We start from the raw sequence: 20,377 nt of genomic DNA, 5'->3' as shown, positions 1-20,377 counted from the left end.
CCGGGTGTGTGTTCACGGTGTGTGTGTGTTCACTGCTGTGTGTGTGTGTGTGTTCACTTCTCCGGGTGTGTGTTCACGGTGTGTGTGTGTTCACTGCTGTGTGTGTGCACGTTGGATGGGTTAAATGCAGAGCACGAATTCCGAGTATGGGTCACCATACTTGGCTGAATGTCACTTCACTTCACTTCACTTCACTTAATCGTTCAGAATACACTTATGTTACTCTGTGTGCTTAAGATGTTTTCTTTTCTTTCTCTAAGTTATCTTCAGGGTTTTTGCATTGTTTTAATTTTAGTTTTAGTATAGCATTATAATACCACGCATGTTTTTACTTTTTTATTTAAAGAAGAAACCAATCCAATATACGGTATAGTTCACATTTGAGGCTTAATACTATAGAAGTTTTTCACTTAGTGTTTTCAGCTCGTTTATTTTCATCTAAAAATATGGCATGCGGTTGCTTCAAACAATGGTATACCAACATTCAATGTAAATTGGGATGATCGAAATTAATCATCGCAATTACAATTTCAAGGGAATAATCGACAATTACGATTTTTGTCATAATCGTGCATATTTAAGTGTCCAAAAACAGATTTTCTTCCTCCTCTATGGATCACTGAAACATGAGCAAGCAGACACTGGTGGATTTCTCTCTATAATAACATGTGTAGAGCCGCTGTACAGTGCAAATGGACACCTGCGCTTGTTAAACTGTGAATCCTGTAGCATAAAAAAAGCCACTGAGTGATCGTCAAACGCTCTCATTCACACTGAGCACTATTAGCTCTCAATTAAGCCTGAAATATGCATGAACTTTCCATTAGGGTTAAAAATGTACGGATGACTGTGCCTCATGATGATTGATGCATTATCCAGCTGGTATGAGTCAGCGAGACGAGCTTTATCACACAACGGACAGCATGCTTTCTACTTCATTCATCGGCAACAATCTTTCAAGGTAGGGCAATACAATCCCTTAATAACCTCAAATAACTGACACCCAAACTTTTTCATCAATCGAACCCCTTAGGTGTAAAACATTTCCCTCTGAGATTTTAAGTTAATATTCCGATAATTTAACCACACATTCACATGTTCACAATTCTCTGATATGGTCACGTGACATGCAGGTACACAAATAAATTATTTATTAGTTGTGATAGTGGCTGAGTATCAAAGATATTAGCAACTTTTCCCTCTCTTACCTGACTACATTTTAAGTATGTCATATGTACTCTTTATTTCGGATGACACCTAACTTTTTCTACAGCATTTTATTGGAGGTACTAGATTCATTTTTCCTTTACACACCCAAACTTGTCACCTTACATGAATGTGAGTGCATTAGCAACTAGTTGCTGGATGCCAGGTGTTTTATAAAGGACATGGCTGCAGCGATGAGGCCGAAACAGCACGTCCAGTGCAAATAGGATTTGACCAATTAATTTGACTTAATATGAATATTGGTGTTAAAGGTGTTGTGGACTAGTGCTTCTATGAGTCAATATTCAGTGTGAGTAATATACTGTTAAAATCAGACACTCTGACTTTTACTCAAGTTGTATTGGAATTGGTGACTTGTCAGTAACATTTCAGAATCAGAATCAGAATCAGAATGAGCTTTATTGGCCAGGTATGTTTACACATACAAGGAATTTGTTGTAGTGACAGAAGCTCCACAGTGCAACAGAAAGACAGCAACAGGACAGGACACAGGTAATAAAAACAGAATAACAAGAAATAGCCAATGACCAATGTAAAAAGCAGCAAAAACAAAACAAAAATAATATATAATATAGGCAACTATGTATGTACAGGTCAAGTATGTGCAAATTAGAAATGAGAAAAATAAAAATAAAATAAGTGAGTGTGGTGAATGGATAATGTATTAGTTGTGTGTTCCATGTTTATTATTGAGTGTTGCAGAGCTCTGTAGCGTCAGCCAGACGGTAACAGTTCAAAGAGGGAGTGTGCTGGATGTGAGGGGTCCAGAGTGATTTTGCCAGCCGTTTTGCTCACTCTGGATGAGTACAGTTCTTGGAGAGTGGGGAGGGTTGCACCAATGATTCGCTCAGCAGTCCGGACTACCCTCCGTAGTCTTCTGAGGTCAGATTTGGTAGCTGAGCTGAACCAGACAGTTATTGAGGTGCAGAGGATGGATTCAATGATAGCGGAGTAGAACTGTTTCAGTAAGTCCTGTGGCAGGTTGAACTTCCTCAGCTGGCGAAGAAAGTACAACCTTTGCTGGGCCTTCCTGACAATGGAGTCAATGTGAGTGTCCCACTTCAGGTCCTGAGAGATGGTGGTGCCCAGGAATCTGAATGACTCCACTGCAGTCACAGTGCTGTTCATGATGGTGAGTGGGGGGAGAGCAGGGGGGTTTCTCCTGAAGTCCACTATCATCTCCACAGTTTTGAGTGTGTTGAGCTCCAGGTTGTTAAGACTGCACCAGACAGCCAGCTCCTTAACCTCCTGTCTGTAAGCAGACTCGTCACCGTCCTGGATGAGGCCGAACAGTGTGGTGTCGTCTGCAAACTTCAGGAGCTTGACAGAGGGGTCTTTAGATGTGCAGTCGTTGGTGTAGAGGGAGAAGAGCAGTGGGGAGAGAACGCAGCCCTGAGGAGCTCCAGTGCTGATGGTTCGAGTGCTGGATGTGAATTTACCAAGCTTTACTAACTGCTGTCTGTCTGTCAGGAAGCTGTTGATCCACTGACAGACGGAGGTGGGGACGGAGAGCTGAGTTAGTTTGTTTTGAAGGGTTTCTGTGATAATGGTGTTAAAAGCGGAGCTGAAGTCCACAAACAGGATCCTCACATAAGTCCCTGGTCTGTCCAGATGCTGCAGGGTGAAGTGCAGTCCCATGTTGACTGCATCATCCACAGACCTGTTTGCTCTGTAGGCAAACTGCAGGGGGTCCAGTAAGGGTCCAGTGATGTCATTCAGATAAGCCAAAACCAGTCTTTCGAATGATTTCATGGCTACAGACTTTAGGGCCACAGGTCTGTAGTCATTAAGTCCAGCAATTTGGGGTTTCTTTGGGACGGGGATGATGGTGGAGCGTTTGAAGCATGAGGGGACTTCGCACAGCTCCTGTGATCTGTTGAAGATCTGTGTGAAGATGGGGGCCAGCTGATCAGCACAGGTTTTTAGGCAGGCTGGTGACACCGTCTGGACCAGGTGCTTTCCTTCTTTTGTTCTTCCTGAAGACCTGGCACACATCGTCTTCGCTGATTTGAATTGTAGGTGTGGGGGAGAAAGGGGTTGCTGGAGGTGTGAATGGTTGTGTGGAGAGGTGTTCTGGGCGGGTGTGGGGTGATCGTTCAAAACGACAAAAGAACTCGTTTAAGTCGTCTGCCAGGTGTTGATTCTCCAGAGTGCTGGGGGACGGTGTCTTGTAACTGGTGATGTCCTTCATTCCTATCCACACTGAAGGAGGATCACTGGAAGAGAATTTGTTCCTGAGCTTGTCAGAATAATTCGTCTTTGCCACTCTGATCTCCTTTTCCAGTGTGTATTTGGCCTGTTTGTACAAGACTTTATCCCCCTTTCTGTGAGCATCTTCTTTGGCCTGACGGAGCTGTCTGAGTTTGGCAGTGAACCATGGTTTATCATTGTTGTAGAAGAGATGAGTCCTGGTAGGAATGCACATGTCCTCACAGAAACTGATATAAGATGTTACAGTCTCTGTGAGCTCGTCCAGATCATTTGCAGCAGCTTCAAAAACAGTCCAATCGGTGAGGTCGAAACAGGCTTGTAGATCCCGCTCTGTTTCGTTAGTCTATCTTTTAACAGATATTAATACAGGCTTTGCAGACTTAAGTTTCTGCCTGTAGGACGGTATAAGATGAACCAAACAGTGATCAGAGAGTCCTAAAGCTGCTCGTGGAACCGAGTGATATGCGTCCTTTATTGTTGTATAACAGTGATCCAATATATTACTGTCGCTGGTGGGACATGTGATGTGCTGTCTGTATTTTGGCAGTTCGCGGGATAGATTTGCTTTATTAAAGTCCCCGAGAATGATTAAAACAGAGTCCGGGTGTTGTTGCTCACTCTCTGTGATCAGATCAGCGAGTTTCTGTAAAGCTGTGCTCACGTGCGCTTGCAGTGGAATGTAAACACTCACGAGAATGAACGAGCAGAACTCCCGCGGTGAATAGAACGGCTTGCAGTTAATTAAGAGCGCTTTTAGATCTGAACAGCACATCTTCTTTAACACAGTTACATCTGTACACCACCTCTCATTGATGTAAAAGCATGTCCCGCCGCCGCACGATTTCCCCGTTGATTCCGTGTCCCGATCTGCTCTGATCAGCTGATAATTAGGCAGATGTAGCACGTTGTCCAGTATGTCGCCATTCAGCCCGGTTTCCGTGAAACACAAAGCAGCAGAGTTAGAAAAATCCTTGTTTGTCCGGGAGAGCAGAAGGAGTTCGTTCGTTTTGTTGGGTAGAGAGCGGAGATTCGCCAGATGTATGCTAGGCAATGCTGTTCGAAATCCGCGCTGACGAAGCTTCACGAGCACGCCGGCTCGCTTTCCCCGCCTGCGCCTCCTCCTGAAGCGTTTGACCAGAGCTACGGCTCCACCAACTACAATGTCCAGCAAAACGTCCGAAAAATCAAAAACCGGTAGAAGATTTTATGGTGTGTTCTGCCGAATGTTCAGCAGATCATCCCTGGTAAAACTGATCTTATTTGAAAAACAAGAAACAGGAAAAACAAACAAAAACAATACAACACTGAAGAGCAACGCACAATAGCTGCCATCACCGGCGCCATGTTGGATGGATATTTGATTATATAATCTCAATAAGGTATTATCAGAATTATTGTGCTGTGCCATTTATTTTAGGCTATTTTAGCTAATTCTTTATTAGTTTTCTATCAACTCGCAAATCCCCATCTGCTACCTTCCACCAGCTAATGATATTTAGACCAGCTGGAAACCATCTACCATCTTCCAAAACACAGTTATCAGCCTGAAATGGATTTTCCAGTAGGGAGACACAAATAGCGGTTAAGCTTTTATGATTAAATTGGACTGTTCTTGATGCTTTTTGAAAGATAAATATTGAATAAACTAAATTGAATGAATCTTTGAACTCGTTGCAAGGCATTCTGGGACTGTCTTCTCTGCAAAGGACATATGCAATGCTGCCTTTTTGGCTAAAAGATGGCATCTTAAAGGACAGCATAATCATTCAATCTACTGATTGGCATTCATGAGGGCGAAAGCTGAGGCATTACGTGAGAATCTGTGTCTGTGTGTACCTCTCTACTCGGACAGGTGTGAAGAAGCGGATGCGTATGAAGTCTCCCGCCACAGGTGTGAACGCCCAGAAGAAATCCTCTCCCAGATAGGCCTTCTCCAGTGTGAAATGCTGGTACGTCTTCAGACTGGTGGTGACCTCAGCTAGCGGGTTAGCGTGACCTTTATGCAACGTCTGCTTTCCGAAGTCCTTATCCTGACCAAAAAACAGAAGGACTATATAAACAGTGTTTGAGTATTTCTTCAAATACAGGCACTTTAGGTCCTTCCAAACTAAAGATTTCAACTATTTTTTGTAATAAAAAGTTACATTAAAAGTGTGCTGATATATTTTTCATGCCTTCCTTTTATTTTACTACCTTTCAAATGCCTTTAATTGTTAGATTTTATTGTTCCAGATTTTCAGGCTACGTCCAGTAAATCATTCCTCTAGCACAGTGCTTCCCAAACCTGTGCTGGAGGACCCCTGGCCCTGCACTTTTTGTATGTCTCCCTTATAAGACACACCCAATTCATGTCTTGCAGTCTCTACTAACGAGCTGATGAGTTGAATCAGGTGTGTTAGATAAGGGAGACATAGGCCGTTTCTCAATACCAAGTTCGCAGAGTCTGGACTTCCGTCCTTTCGAGTTTGGACTTGCCAAGTTCGACTCAGAAGAACGAACTCTCGAGGACGGGAGGACGAACTGAATTCTGGGTTATGGCCCGTATCAAGTCCGCACAAGTCACCTCTCGATGCATCCTCGGTAAAAGGGGCGGATCAAGAACACATCCGGGCATTTGAACTGGACTTGACTAGATGTGAACTTTGAATTGGAACAGTACTTGGGCAGCGACTGATGACGTTTCACAAGTCCACAAGAACACAAGTACAGACAAGTACGCATATTGAGAAACGGCCATACAAAATGTGCAGGGCTAGGGGTCCTCCAGGACAGGTTTGGGAAGCACTGCAGCATGATCATTTCATTAGCTAATTAACCCACCAAATATATCGCTGGTGCTTCCATATTCCACAACAAAATCATAACTTCATGTATAGGTCTGAACAGCATTTACTCTCTTTTTTTGCCACAGGACATCAATTGCTAATAAATGTATTTGTCATCTTTGCAGGAATGTAATATGAAGACTCAGTGTGGACAAAAGTGCAATACATTGAAGAGAAAAATGTAATTTCACACTTATCTGGATAAATGTGGACGTACACTGTAAAAACTGTGAAAATGCTACAGTAAAAACCTGTTAAATGGTTAACAGTAACTTCCTGTAAAATTTACAGGGAAAAAACGTAAACTGACGTTCACAAAATTCCCTGCGTTGCATTTCAAATTTTGTTTGAATTTGATGTTTTTTCTTTGAAATAACTGTTTCTTAGTTTTTTCTTATCAGTTATGTTTATTAGGGTTGTATGTTACATCTAATGTTGTTAAATTAGTTTTTATTGCATATGTCAGTTTAATGAGTCTCATTAAACATGCTTGTGTGAATGACACTGTGCACCTTCTATATATTTTGTTATTTAAAATCTGCTTTGGTTCATCATGTGACTTTCTCATCACCACCTGCATTTGGTGGTTATCAGTGTATATCGAAGGTACAAAACAGATTTTAGTACTTCAGTAGGTTGGTATATTAACAGTATATCAGTTAATGAAATTACGGTATTTAACTGTAAATTTAAGTTAAAACCTAAAATGTTGTTACCGTATTTTTTTACGGTAGAATTCCAGCAACCACAGCTGCCGTTTTTTTACCATAAATTTTACGGAATTTGTTTTTACAGTATAGCTTCACTACAGTATTACTAAAATATTTAAACTTACATAAAAATATTTAGTTTTTTAACAATCCACTTAAAGAATTGCCAAAATGATATCAGAAAAATGATGTTTCTATAACAATTGCAAACTTTACTGGAGTCCATAGGAACCCAGGCGTCCATTTTTGTGGAGAGTGTGCAATGTAAAACAGACTTCAAACCACAAACTACGGTGCCAAAACATGCCAAAGGTTGATATAAAAACATAAATAAAAGAAGCCTAGAAAATGAATGAGTAGAGAGGAAGAATAAGAGCAGTGACTGAGGCAGGTATTATGATAAACGTAGGGGGAAGAATGCAGTGAGCAGGGCCCTCAGGAAATGGACTGTCAGATGTATTCAGCAGCCGAGAATGAAAATCAATATGACACAGAACGGGCAGGTCATACGAGCGCTCATCGCCATGGCAATTCCTAGCGCTCTTCATTTGGAGGGAATAAAGACAGAGCAGGGACACATGCTGATTTATTAGGATATGAGCTCTTATCAGCTGCCTTCTGGGTACGGTGATTTGCAATTTGGACAATCTGAAGAGAAATGAACACAGTCCTGAGGCGGACCACTCTGCCGGAGGGTTACAAGCTTATACATAAATAAATATATTTGGTTAAAAAAAGATCACCTTGAGTTTCTGGATCTTTCCAGCGAGGGAGGAGTGTGTTCCAACATGCTGGAAGAGAGACGGTTTAAAGCGGATGCGTAGGTTTGCTTTCTGCCTGTCACAATGTTTCTGTGGGACACAAAGAACTTTTAGATACATTATATAACAACTACTGTATTTACACTACTACAAACAGAAGTCTCCAATCAGAAACTAATTATCCAATGATTGTTCTGGCCACTTACACAGTGCATTTAAAAAGAAATTTAGAAACCGGAGATGCATTAATGTCTGATCATTTTTATTAAACCACCTTTCAGGCACCACAGCGGAGAGAGAGACGGTTTCATCTCTGAATGAGTCAAGGCACAAACCTGTTTCTGTCATTTTCTAGCACCTCAGACGAGTGATCTCACTGCATTAAAGGGGTAGTTCACACAAAAATGAACATTCTGTCATCAGTTACTCACCCTTTTTTCATTCCAAACCCATAAGAGTTTCATTCATCTTCAATACACAAATATATAAGATATTTGAATAAAACCTGAGCCTTTTCTGTCCCTCAAGTCCACGATACTAAAAATGTCAAGCTTAAAAAAGTTAATAAAGACATAAATTCTTGAACATCAAGCAAGCACACTTAAACTTTTGTTTACCACATTTGATGTTCAATTTGATAGTTATTTGTGATTATCAATGATGAATCCGAACACTTGATTCATATTGATTCATTTTGCAGTGTCTTTTTTTACTTTTTGAAGCGAGAACGTTTTGGATTAATGGATGTTCAATTGAGAAGCAAAAAAATATCTCAGGTTTCATTAAAAATATCTTTATTTGTGTTTCAAAGATGAACAAAAGTCCTTTGGGTTTGGAGTGACATGATGGTGAATAAATGATGATAGATTTTGGTAACACTTTAGAATGGGAACACTTATTCACAATTTACAGAATTGTTCCATTCTGTTTGATTTAATGTTATTTTTTTTTATAAATTGTGAATTGGGTTCTTCCTTTTTGGAAGATTTCAACATTATATCAGAAAAAAAAGAAGTTCAGAACTTCAGAAAAGGTGTTGCTAACTAGCACCATGTATAAATGTTGGAAGGTATTAAACAAAGTAACTGTGTTGACAGTCAAACACACTTGCCTCGTCCCTCAAGGTCATGCTACTACAACGTAGTCATTAGAAAGATCATTTATTGATGATATTCCTATATGTTTAAAACTGAAACATCACAGTAAAATGGTCAAACCTTTCTAACAAACCTAATAAAATATGAGATAAATTGACAAAAAGAAGAGACATTACTTGTTCTTATAGAGTTCACTCCTGAAAGGACGATGATGCAATGCATATATGAAGAGTTCATTTGCAAAAACAGATAACTCCATTTTTAACAATTTTAAAAAACTGCAAAACCCAGTTTTCAAACTGCAGTTTAAGTAAAAATAACTAAAAACACACAGCTAACTAACACAATAAAAACAAAAAAAAATTGAAAATTTTAAAAAGGCAGCGGCTATTTGCACTAAGCGCAAATAGCATATATTCTTAACGATAGATGCTATTTAAACAAAGTGAAAACAGCAGTATTTTTTTAATGATATACTATTTAAACTAAGTGCAAATAGCTATAGATTCTATTTACACTGTTAAAATAGCAAGATTTTCTGCTATTTATACTACTTATTGCAAATAGTGGCAGTTATCTGCACCTCAGTATTGTAGTACATTATAAAACAGTACGCAATAATAACGTACTGAGTGTAAATTATAGTTTTAATTCAAATTATTAAATGGATGCCACCTGATTGGGACAATAAAGCTCTCCCTACACCTACCCTAACCCTACCCGATACTTTATTTTCTACTTTTTGATTATTTCCTTCATTTATTGAAGATAAATGCCTTTCCGATGTGATATGAAAGTTGAAAAAAAGTTCGGCAAAAGGTGGGTTCGAACTCGGGTCGATCGCGTCAAAAAGCACACGTCTTACCATCTACGACAATGAGACATATGTTAGACAAGCGTCTTTTTGCATAGTTGACTATTACAATCACACATTGCTGGGCAGAGTTAGTGTAAATAGCCTTAGCCAACAAGGCGGGCTATTTACACAGTGTAAATAGAGTTATAATTTAGGGCATGACTGTGTATAGAGATAGCTATGATGGTTGCATTAAAAAAAATCTTTACAGATGTTACAGACAGACACAAAAATAATGATTCATATACTGAATGAGTGACACAAGTGAGACTGGGGAAACAAATAATAATTATAATAATAATAATAGTAATACTAGAAAAGCTAAATGTTATCATTCTTACCGCATCTTTTTCTGGATTGCACACCTTCACCCACATGATGTGGTCCAACAGCCAGTCAATGGGCTTGTCTTTGTAGAACATTAGCATAAACTCCACGATCAGCGGCAAGTCTAACGACTTGAACATTTTACCTGAAACGAGCAAAGCAGAGTCATGACTATCAACCAAATGAGACTAATAACATCAGCTGAAACACATTCACCCCTGAGGGAGGTTTGTGGGCATGCTGGACTGGGGTGAAAAATCAAAACTCATACAGATTTACACTTTCAACAAGCATTTAAACAAGGAACGATGAAGGGCAAAAAACATCTAATAAAATCAAAAGGAAATGGCGCTCAGAGTAATTACATTTTCATATTAACGATTCTTCTACAAAGGTGGTGTAGCAAGTAACTTTAGATGTTCTACGTAAACATTTTTCTTAAAACACGAGATTAATTCAATTCATACAATGAAATTAGATCAGATTTAGGTGGAAGGATGTTCTTTTTCTCCATTGCAGCATTTTTTATTGGCTTCTAATTAAGTTTTTCAAAGCTGTTTAGGTCACAGTGGAACTGATGTGGCCATTTCTGCTGTCTTAGGGCGAACACTCAGCCAGTAAATCAACTCGTTTTTGGTAATCTATAATAGAAGAGACATCTGTTTTTTATGCATTATGAATTACTCTACAACATCAACCACCCAGACAGCATCTCGCACAGAAACATCCTGCCTCTCCAGATGTCAAAACACATCAGCTCTGATCTGACGGCCTCCACTGATCCATTTCGTCCCACAGATCAGTGTTCATGGGAAAGAAAACAAGGTTCTGTTCCAAACAGCAAACAGCCATACTACACTGAGTCTGTAGTCTGTAGTGTGCCAAAACCAGCAGTATACAGAGAACAGAAAGTGAAGTGTGTACATTTTGTTTTAAATGTTAAAATACTTTCTCGAATTGCAGTCTATGCTGAGACAACTAAGTAAACCATTCATAGATGGATGTCCCTGAAAAGTATACATATTGTGTTTCTGAGGTGTTACCAAAACTTTTAATGCAAGAACTTTATTAAACAGTAGAGAGCTGCCGTGCATAGAAGAATAGGACAACATCAAATGAAGAAACACTAAAAAATAAATAAATAAAAATAGATTTTATTGACATCAGATTTCAGGAACTTTTCTTATGCAAAGTTAATTTTCCAAGCAAAATAATAATAATCAGGTGTTTCATCTATCATGTATATATCAAACATCACATTTTCCTTTATGAATTCAGAAAAAAAACCCCTCAAAGTTAGAAAATAACCCATAAAATCCTCAGAAAGCCAAATTTATGATTCTAAAATAAACGTAAGAGCAACTGTTTAAATCTAGATGCTACATTGCATGTTCTTTAAAGCCTGACAACACTCAGCCAATAGCATGAGATTAGGGTGGGACTACTTGTTTTTCTAGCCTATGGAAGATGGGGAGAGTGTTCAGGGAAACCTTCATGAAAACCATTATTTTTGCAGTTCTGTTCAGAATTGACACACTGCAGCTTTACTGAAAAGCTGTTTATTTAGGAGATTCTAAATCAAAGCCACTGAATAAAGTATGAAAAAATATGACCATGTAACATAAAAAAGTTGGAATCATTTATAGTTGCAGGCTATTTCATATATTATAGTATTTGTAAAACAGTAGTTAGCACACAATATGCGATACATTATGTATGAAAAAATTTGACGATCGTCCATTCTGAACACACCGGTTCAACTGTGAGATACAACGCTTATTAAAAAGATCCAAGTCTATTTACAACTGAAATACAAAGCTGATTTTAATGTTTCATAATTAACAAGCGCCTATGTGCATTACAGGTTACAGGGAAGGTAGAGAGGTTAGGTAGGGTTTAGTGAGAAGTTTAGTATCATCAGCAGGATCACTCATCAGTGCATGACCCACTCACAGGCTAACATTGACCATCAGCGCTGGAGTATTGATCGGAGTACACACACACACACACACACACACACACACACACAGGTTTTTGTGGTTTATGGGGACTCTCCATAGGTGTAATGGTTTTTATACTGAAACTGTGTGTGCTATTGCCCTACACCAACCCTACACCTAAACTTAGCCCTCACAGGAGACTTTGTGCATTTTTAGATTTTCAAAAAAACACCATTTAGTATGTTTTTTAAGCCTTTTGAATTACGGGGACATAGGCAGTGTCCTCATAAACCACCTTCATATTGTAATACCTCTGTCATACCCATGTCATTATACACATTTGAGTCCTCATAAACCACACACACACACACACACACACACACACACGCAATTAATGAACACTGAAAACACAAGTCAAACAGAATGCTATCCAGACAGATCAATAATTAATTATAATAAATATTTGAAGAAATAAATGTATACACTTCAATAAACTCTTTATAGATCTTTTATGGCATAGAGAGATTACACAGCCCTACAAGCGTCTTTGCTTTTAGACATTATAATATCTTCAGCTTTCCATTTCTGAAAAACTTTGGCAGCTATTTAAGGTTGTGTGTGTGAAATAAATGTTCTCCGTATTAAAAGCATGTGCCGGTGGTTCACCTTCACGTCGTCCCTGAGAAGTGTGGCGGCGCGCGCCACGCACGCACACACACACACACACACACACACACACACACACACACACACAAAAAGGCTAAATCTACAGGGAAACAGCCTTATCTGAAACAGCCAAATCAGTATTCACCTCCACATTTATTCAGAGGCAGATTAAACATCCCTCAGTGTATTTGTTTTTCTTTCTTTCTGAGTACATTACAGGTGTATGTATCTTTAACTTACTTAATGAACAGTTTCTTTACCTCTGATGTTACTGTAATTCTGTGTGTAATTCTTCTCTGACTGTCATTTGTAGTCAACATAATCAAAACTGATCATATTTACTTAATGCATGTTATTGATCTTTATAATTATTCAAAATAAATGTAACACTTTAGAATAGGGAACACTATTCACTATTAACTAGTTGCTTATTAGCAGGCATATTACCAGCATATTGGCTGGTTATTAGTACTTATAAAGCACATAATATTGCCTTATTCTGCATGACCATATTTTAGATCCCTTAATCCAACCCATACCTTAACATAACTACAACAACTACCTTAATTAAATAATAATAAATTAATGTAATAACTAACTTTTTAATCGATTTTGCTACATCGATGAAGTCACAAACCTGCATGCTTATTATGAATGCAAAACGGGATGTGAACAGCATTTCAGTTTGACCACAGCAGTGAGGGGTTCAGGTTTAGCTGCGGTCTATGGTCTGGTTTGCCCCTGCTGGTAGCTAAATGGACTGAATCTTATGCGGACAAAAACCATTTCCATTTATGTTCATTCAAAAGTAGCCATGTTATTTTACTAAACAAAATGTACATTTGGCCTACCAATGGCTTTAAGCTGACTTTCTCATATGCAAGTTGTGCAAAGTATTTTAATGTCCAAACAACTACACTCCTCTCAGTTAACATTGTGGTTAAAACTCTGGACTAACACAAGGAAGACATAGTAAAAAATACAAAAGACCCAGGAATCTCTACTACATATTTCTGTATCAGGAATATCTCTCTCCATCTGAAAAATGCAATGCAAGACATGCCTGAAGGTAATCTGAATTACATGCAAACAAGCTATATTTGTTATGTGTGTGTGTTTTTGAAAGAAATCTCTTCTGCTCGCCAAAGCTGCATTTATTTAATCTATTATTATTTTTATTAATATTACTGTTTGAATATATATATATATATTTGAATATATTTTAAAATGTAATTTATTCCTGTTATGGTAAAGCTGAATTTTCAGCATCCATCATTTTAATATGCTGCTTTACCAATTCTTATTATTATCAAAACTTTTTGCTGCTTAATATTTCTATAGAAACCATGATACCTTTTTTCCTCAAACGTTTGAATGGTATTATACCATGGTTTCCACAAAAATATTAACAAAAACTGCTTTCAATATTGATAATTATAAGAACCATCATTAATAATGGAGTAGCAAATCAACATATTGCCATCACATTATTAAATTACATTGTATAATATATTCAAATGAAAAATGTAATTATAATATTTCACAATGTTACTGTTTTCCTGTATTTTGATCAAATAAATGGAGCCTTGGCAAGCATTAGATATTTATTTCAAAAGCATTAAAAATAACAAATATTCCAAACTTTTGGCCAAATATAAATAATCATGATTAGTATATACTACAGATGTATATACAGTACATGCTCACACACACAAACACACATATATACATAGATACACGTGTGTGTGTGTGTGTGTACAATAACACAATGCATAAACACAAAACGGTCCAATAGTTTAAATAGCCCGCAGTAAAGTCCAATGCAGAGACATACAAAGAATCTACATGTTTCTGCTCAGGAAAGGTGGTGGATGTGTTATTAGCCGGCTGCCGGGGTAAATGCCACTTGCTTGCCACTCGGGCAATGTGCACAATGTGCACTGGCAGAAAAGTTTTTGCCAGGAACATGAATGTAACGCCAATGTAAAGAGCGTCTGTGTGTTTACACTGGTGTGTGTGCAAGTTTGAACAGCTCGGTCACGGCTGCCTTCCTGCTACCACTCCAATTAGCAGCTCGTGCAGACAGGCGGAGCGAGGCGTGATCCTGTCCGCTGCAGAAGAGAGCCGAAACGCTGACTGGCAGCAGGAAAAGAGAGATTCATCCAGACAGATTTGTCACGCCTGCAATCCCTGATCTAAAACAGGCCAACTCCACACTGGAAAGATCTTAGCGTTCACACTGTGATAGCAGGGGAAATCATTCAAATCGGAATTTTGAGAGACGATAGTGACAAAAACACATCTGATGTATGTGTTTATGTATTTAGGGCGGTGTGCTAAGGCAAGCATTACTACTGCTGTTGCTCATACTCATAATGCTCAGGGACTGCATATATATATATATATATATATATATATATATATATATATATATATATATATATATATATATATATATATATATATATATATATTAAACTTTGGTGCATAACTCATTCTGTAGGCCTAGTGTTTTTATTCAATTTATGATGGTGCTGCATGTTAACGCGTTATATATTTTATTATAATTGTACAATGCTATCATATTTTGTACATGCAACTTCGCATTAACAAATTTACCATTAATACAGATGCTGCATCCATTGCGTCCAACTAGGAGTGTGTGATATTGACAAAAAAAAAAAAAAAAAAAAAAAAAGATATCTCTATTTACTGGTATTTATTTGAAAATGATAGTTAAACGGTATTTAAAGTGTGTGTTTGTGCTGGTATCTCGGTTGGTTAGGCCTGTCGTGGATTATTAAATATGACACTAAAACCACCAGTAGGTGGTGGCAAGTGCCTGTCTGAATGTTCTATGAATGGATCACTGAATAACTGACTGTTCAAAAACAGATTGATTCAGGAACGAAACACAGCAGTGCTGCTCTGAGGTGCACAATTGCTCTGTTCTGGCTTTGTCTGGAACTATTTCGTTGGCTAATCAGAAAAAAAACATTTTCTAAAATGTAACACATTCAGCTTGTTGAACTATTGTATAAAATTAACATCACATTTAAAAATGACAGTGTTGCTTGTGTTATATTTCTTAAAGGGTTAGTTCACCCACAAACTCACAAACCCTCATGTCACTCCAAACCTGTAAGACCTTCGTTGGTTCACAATACTTCACCCTAGCGCCATCATAGTGCATGATACTCTCCATAATGGCGCTAGGGTGACCCAAAGGAGAATTGTTGAATAAAGTCGTTATTTTTGTTTTCTTTGCGCACAAACGTATTCTCGTAGCTTCATAAAATTACGGTTGAACCCCTGATGTCACATGTTTTAATGATGTCCTTACTACATTTCTGTGCCTTGATGGTGTTAGTACCCTTGCTGTCTATGCAGGGTTAGAAAGCTCTCAGATTTGATCAGAAATATCTTAATTTGTGTTCCGAAGATGAATGAAGGTCTTACAGGTACAACTTACAACTGTAGCGATCCCAGCTGAACCGAAACAGACTTGTGTTTGTCTCTTGACCACGAAGGCGAGGCTAATGTCAGAACGATTTGTTTAAATTTAGTCAGCTAACAATGAACAGTTTGTTTGCAGTCAGATCTTGTGATGGAGTAAAAATACCCATTGAACATGTATTTGAGAACTTGTCAAACCCACACAACATCAGTCAACAGGGCAACACAGATAATTTGTTGCTTTAGATAACAAACATTTTACACCATATATTCAAGTTTATTTATAAACATTATTTTATTCATTGCTAGTTAATGATGTATTCAAACTAACATACATAGAAGAAATGTGAAAACAAAGATTATCCGATTTACTCAGCCGTATTATCTGATCTATACAACAAAATTGTTTTTCTTTTAAACTCGACTTCTTTATTTTCGATTAATGTAATTCTCTATGTGCAATCTACTAAATTAAATTATGTAGAGCAAATGTGAACCAATCTAGTACTAAAACTTTATTTATTTGATGTTGACGGTTTTTCACTGCAGTGAAGAGTGGAGCTTTTGTTTAGAGTGAGGACGGGTACATAGAGGATGATTTTGCTGATTTTACTCAAGGAGCATTGAATAATAATTACTTGGCATGCTAATATGTACTTCAGCTAGCTAACAGTTCAATGTCATGGGTTCAATTCCTTTGGATTTGCTAAGTACTGGTGTTTTCCTATGCAGTGCCATAGACCTCTTTTAGATCTCTGAAGTCACGTCATCCTTAAACAATCTCTTCCTGTCTCATACAGGTGTTATATAATATAACAGATATAATAGAGTTCATGCCGTCATCATTTTCTCTACTAACTTACCGACTCATTGGCCCAGCAGTGAATAACCACTTCTCTAAAGCGAGAGCTCTCAAAATCAATCCTTTTCCCCATGCCATCCCCTGAGGCCCTCAGCCAGCTTGACACAGCACTGATCACCATGATCAACATAATTAGCCTTCATATCAAACACAGATCATAAGAGAACAATTATTTTGGTTGCCATTTCAAAATGAGCTTCACAGGTTTGATTTGGAGAGGGGAAAGTTTCAGACTCCAGTTTTTCTAATTTAACCCCAACTGACTGTCAAGACTTACTGTACTCAGAGTTTAGATGCTGTTAGCCAAGTTTATGGATGAAATGGATAAAGCTTTGCAAAATGTATCAAAAGAACAGGGATGGGCAATTAAAGCAATATTGCCTCTAAAAAAAATACAGTTTTGTATTTACTCCAAAAGGAGGTACTCTGAAGAATGCACAACTCAGTCTTTTGAGAGTGAATTACTCACACCAGTTTTATAAACTGGATCAGCTGATTCGATGAGCGACTCAGTTTTCAGTTTGTTTCTCACAGAACTGCAGCTGATTGCGTGGTCCTCTAGTCACATGCTCTCATATATAATCACTGACATTCTCTGCTGTGAAGATACAGTTGTCACAACGTTGAACGAAGGACCCAAGAACTGATAAGAAAACACTCAGGGTCAGTAACCAAGCTGGAGTACAGGCCACAGGTGCTGGGCCAACAAGCAGCAAACAGCAGGGAAAAGCGAGCGCAGTCACCAGCCAGCAAACTCAGAAACACCGGATGGGCGTCAGGGAGAGAGCAGGATAACTGGACAAAGAACAGACAAGACGAACGCGACAGGACAAGACTAGACTAGGTCAGACTTTTACTAGACTTAGGGATAAACCCTGGCAGGTAACGACCAACAATAATCTGGTGAAGAACTGAAAACCCCTGTGACCTAAATAGCAGAGAAATCAGAGCAAGGGAAAACAGGTGTACACCAATGCACACACCGCGCTGATTGCAATCACAAACAGCAGAGCATGAGGTGAGGGTGGGGAATGAAAATACGACTGAGAATAATAGGAGGGATCAAACCTGGCTCATGACAATAGTGTTCACACTCACACCATATAGCCAAAAACATGTTTAACTATAAAATGCTGTGTAGTGTAATTTAGTGATGACATCATGTTTGTACTTTCAATTGTTGTATACTATACTTTGTTGTTTTGCTGTGTTTTCTTTGTTTTACGCAGTGCTTAAAGTTGACAGTGTGAAGCACAGTACAATCATATGCTTTTATAGTGAAATTAGTTTTTGTGTCTACTCATGTACAATATGACCATGAGGAGTGCACTGTCACTTTAATTCAGTGTGTGTGTAGTGCAAAAAATAAAAAGACTGCCCCAAAATAATGACAACACTGCTGCTGTTTCTGCTCTGCTACACACTCCTCAAATCTCCTAACATGGGCTGCTTACATTTTGCTAAGGATTCTGGTGTGAAATGGGCATAAATCAAGCAAAATCACCTGTGTACCAAAGAAATCACCTGTGTCCTGTCTAAATGACTACCGTCCCATAGCACTGACTCCAATCATGATGAAGTGCTTTGAGAGGTCAGTCATGCACAACATCAAAACCAGCCTCCCCAACACACTCGACCCGCTCCAGTTTGCATACCGTTCAAACCGCTCTACGGACGATGCAATTTCCTCCACCCTCCACCTGGCTCTTACCCACCTAGAAAATAAAAACTCCTATGTTAGAATGTTGTTCATTGACTTCAGCTCGGCATTCAACACAATAATCCCACAACAGCTTATAAATAAGCTAAACCTGCTGGGCCTTAACAATTGCCTTTGTAATTGGATCCTGGACTTTCTAACCGGAAGACCTCAGTCAGTCCGTGTCGGCCACAAAACCTCGAGCACTACCACACTGAGCACAGGTGCCCCACAAGGCTGTGTGCTCAGCCCGCTGCTCTTCACACTGCTGACCCACGACTGCACTGCCAAGTTCAGCTCCAACCACATCATCAAGTTTGCTGATGACACAACAGTGGTCTCATCAGCAACAACGATGAAACGCACTACAGAGAGGAAGTGGCACAGCTGGCTGAATGGTGTGGCACTAACAATCTGTCCCTCAATGTGGGGAAGACAAAGGAGGTTGTGATGGACTTCAGAAGAAACTCCGTTGACCACCCCCCACTGACCATCGACAGCTCGACTGTGGAGAGAGTCAGCAGCACTAAATTCCTAGGGGTGCACATCACAGAGGATATCACCTGGACCACCACCACCATGTCAATCTCCAAAAAGGCACAACAGCGCCTACACTTTCTCCGCCGGCTGAAAAGAGCAAGTCTCCCTCCACCCATCCTCACCACATTCTACAGGGGCACCATTGAGAGTGTGCTGACCAGCTGCATCACTGTCTGGTACGGGAACTGCAGTGCTGCTGACCGCAAGACCCTCCAGCGGACAGTGAACACAGCTGCAAAGATCATCGGTGCCCTTCTCCCCTCCATCCTGGACATTTTCCTTACACGATGCTCCAGCAAAACCAACAGCATCGTGAAGGACTCCACCCATCCCTCCCACAGTCTCTTCCAGCTCCTACCATCAGGAAGACGGTACCGGAGCATCAGAGCCCGCTCTGCCAGACTTTTGGCAACAGCTTTTTCCCCCAGGCTGTGACAGCCCTGAACTCAAACCACCCTGCCCCCCTCTGAAACCCCATGCAAACCCCTACCTCCTGAAACATGGACCACCCCCCACCCCAAACTTACCACACCAAAGAAAAAACTGTATGGAACTTTTTTTTGTGCCATTCGAAGTGTGCTACACACAGCTGAGTGGGCCTGTACAAACCACCTGTAGTAACACACTCTCCTCTATGTGCACTAGACACTTTACACACACTGCTGCGTGTACACAATCCCACAAAAGACTCAGCAATATATGTATGTTCACATGCTCATGCACTACAAATCATCCTGCACTGTTCCCCAACCAGCTGCTTGACTCAAAATGTTTCTCTTTGCACATGTACAGTATTTGTGAAGCATTCGTATAGTTTGTATTTTTTATCTTTTATTTTTTTAGTTTGTATAGGGTAAATACTTATATATAGTATACTTATAGTTAAATCTGTCAGTAGGTTAGTTGTGTATAGGTTTATAGTGGGTTTTTACTTCATTGTTGTATGTCTGTATTTATGTAGCACCGTGGTCCTGCGAGGCACGACATTTCATTCCACTTTTAAAGGAATATTCCAGGTTTATTACAAGTTACGCTCAATTAACTACATTTGTGGCATTTTTTTTTTTTTTATCTTTATTTTTTACCTACATAACAAAAAGTAACAAAAACACAAACTTTCACATACATGCTCTTATATATTTACATGCAACAGTCAACAGGTTACAAAAAAAAAAATTTAAATCTACATATACCTACATA

General features: G+C 39.0%; 1 protein-coding gene across 1 annotated transcript in view; it reads right to left on the bottom strand.

Moving 5' to 3' along the window:
* The window catches only part of LOC306883791 (alpha-1,3-mannosyl-glycoprotein 4-beta-N-acetylglucosaminyltransferase B-like), a 148,486-nt gene that overhangs the window by 11,662 nt on the left and 116,447 nt on the right, over positions 1–20,377 (bottom strand). Inside the window, exons 9-11 of the mRNA XM_079439276.1 lie at positions 10,029–10,159; positions 7,717–7,824; positions 5,275–5,468 (exon numbers count right to left, since the gene is read on the bottom strand). Coding sequence (XP_079295402.1) covers positions 5,275–5,468; positions 7,717–7,824; positions 10,029–10,159 — 433 coding nt within the window. The remainder of the gene's footprint in view (positions 1–5,274; positions 5,469–7,716; positions 7,825–10,028; positions 10,160–20,377) is intronic.

This window comes from Barbus barbus, assembly GCF_936440315.1.
Source record: "Barbus barbus genome assembly, chromosome: 17".
Taxonomy (NCBI): domain Eukaryota; kingdom Metazoa; phylum Chordata; class Actinopteri; order Cypriniformes; family Cyprinidae; genus Barbus; species Barbus barbus.
Note: the sequence above shows the minus strand (reverse complement) of the source record. Positions and strands in the feature narration are given on the sequence as shown.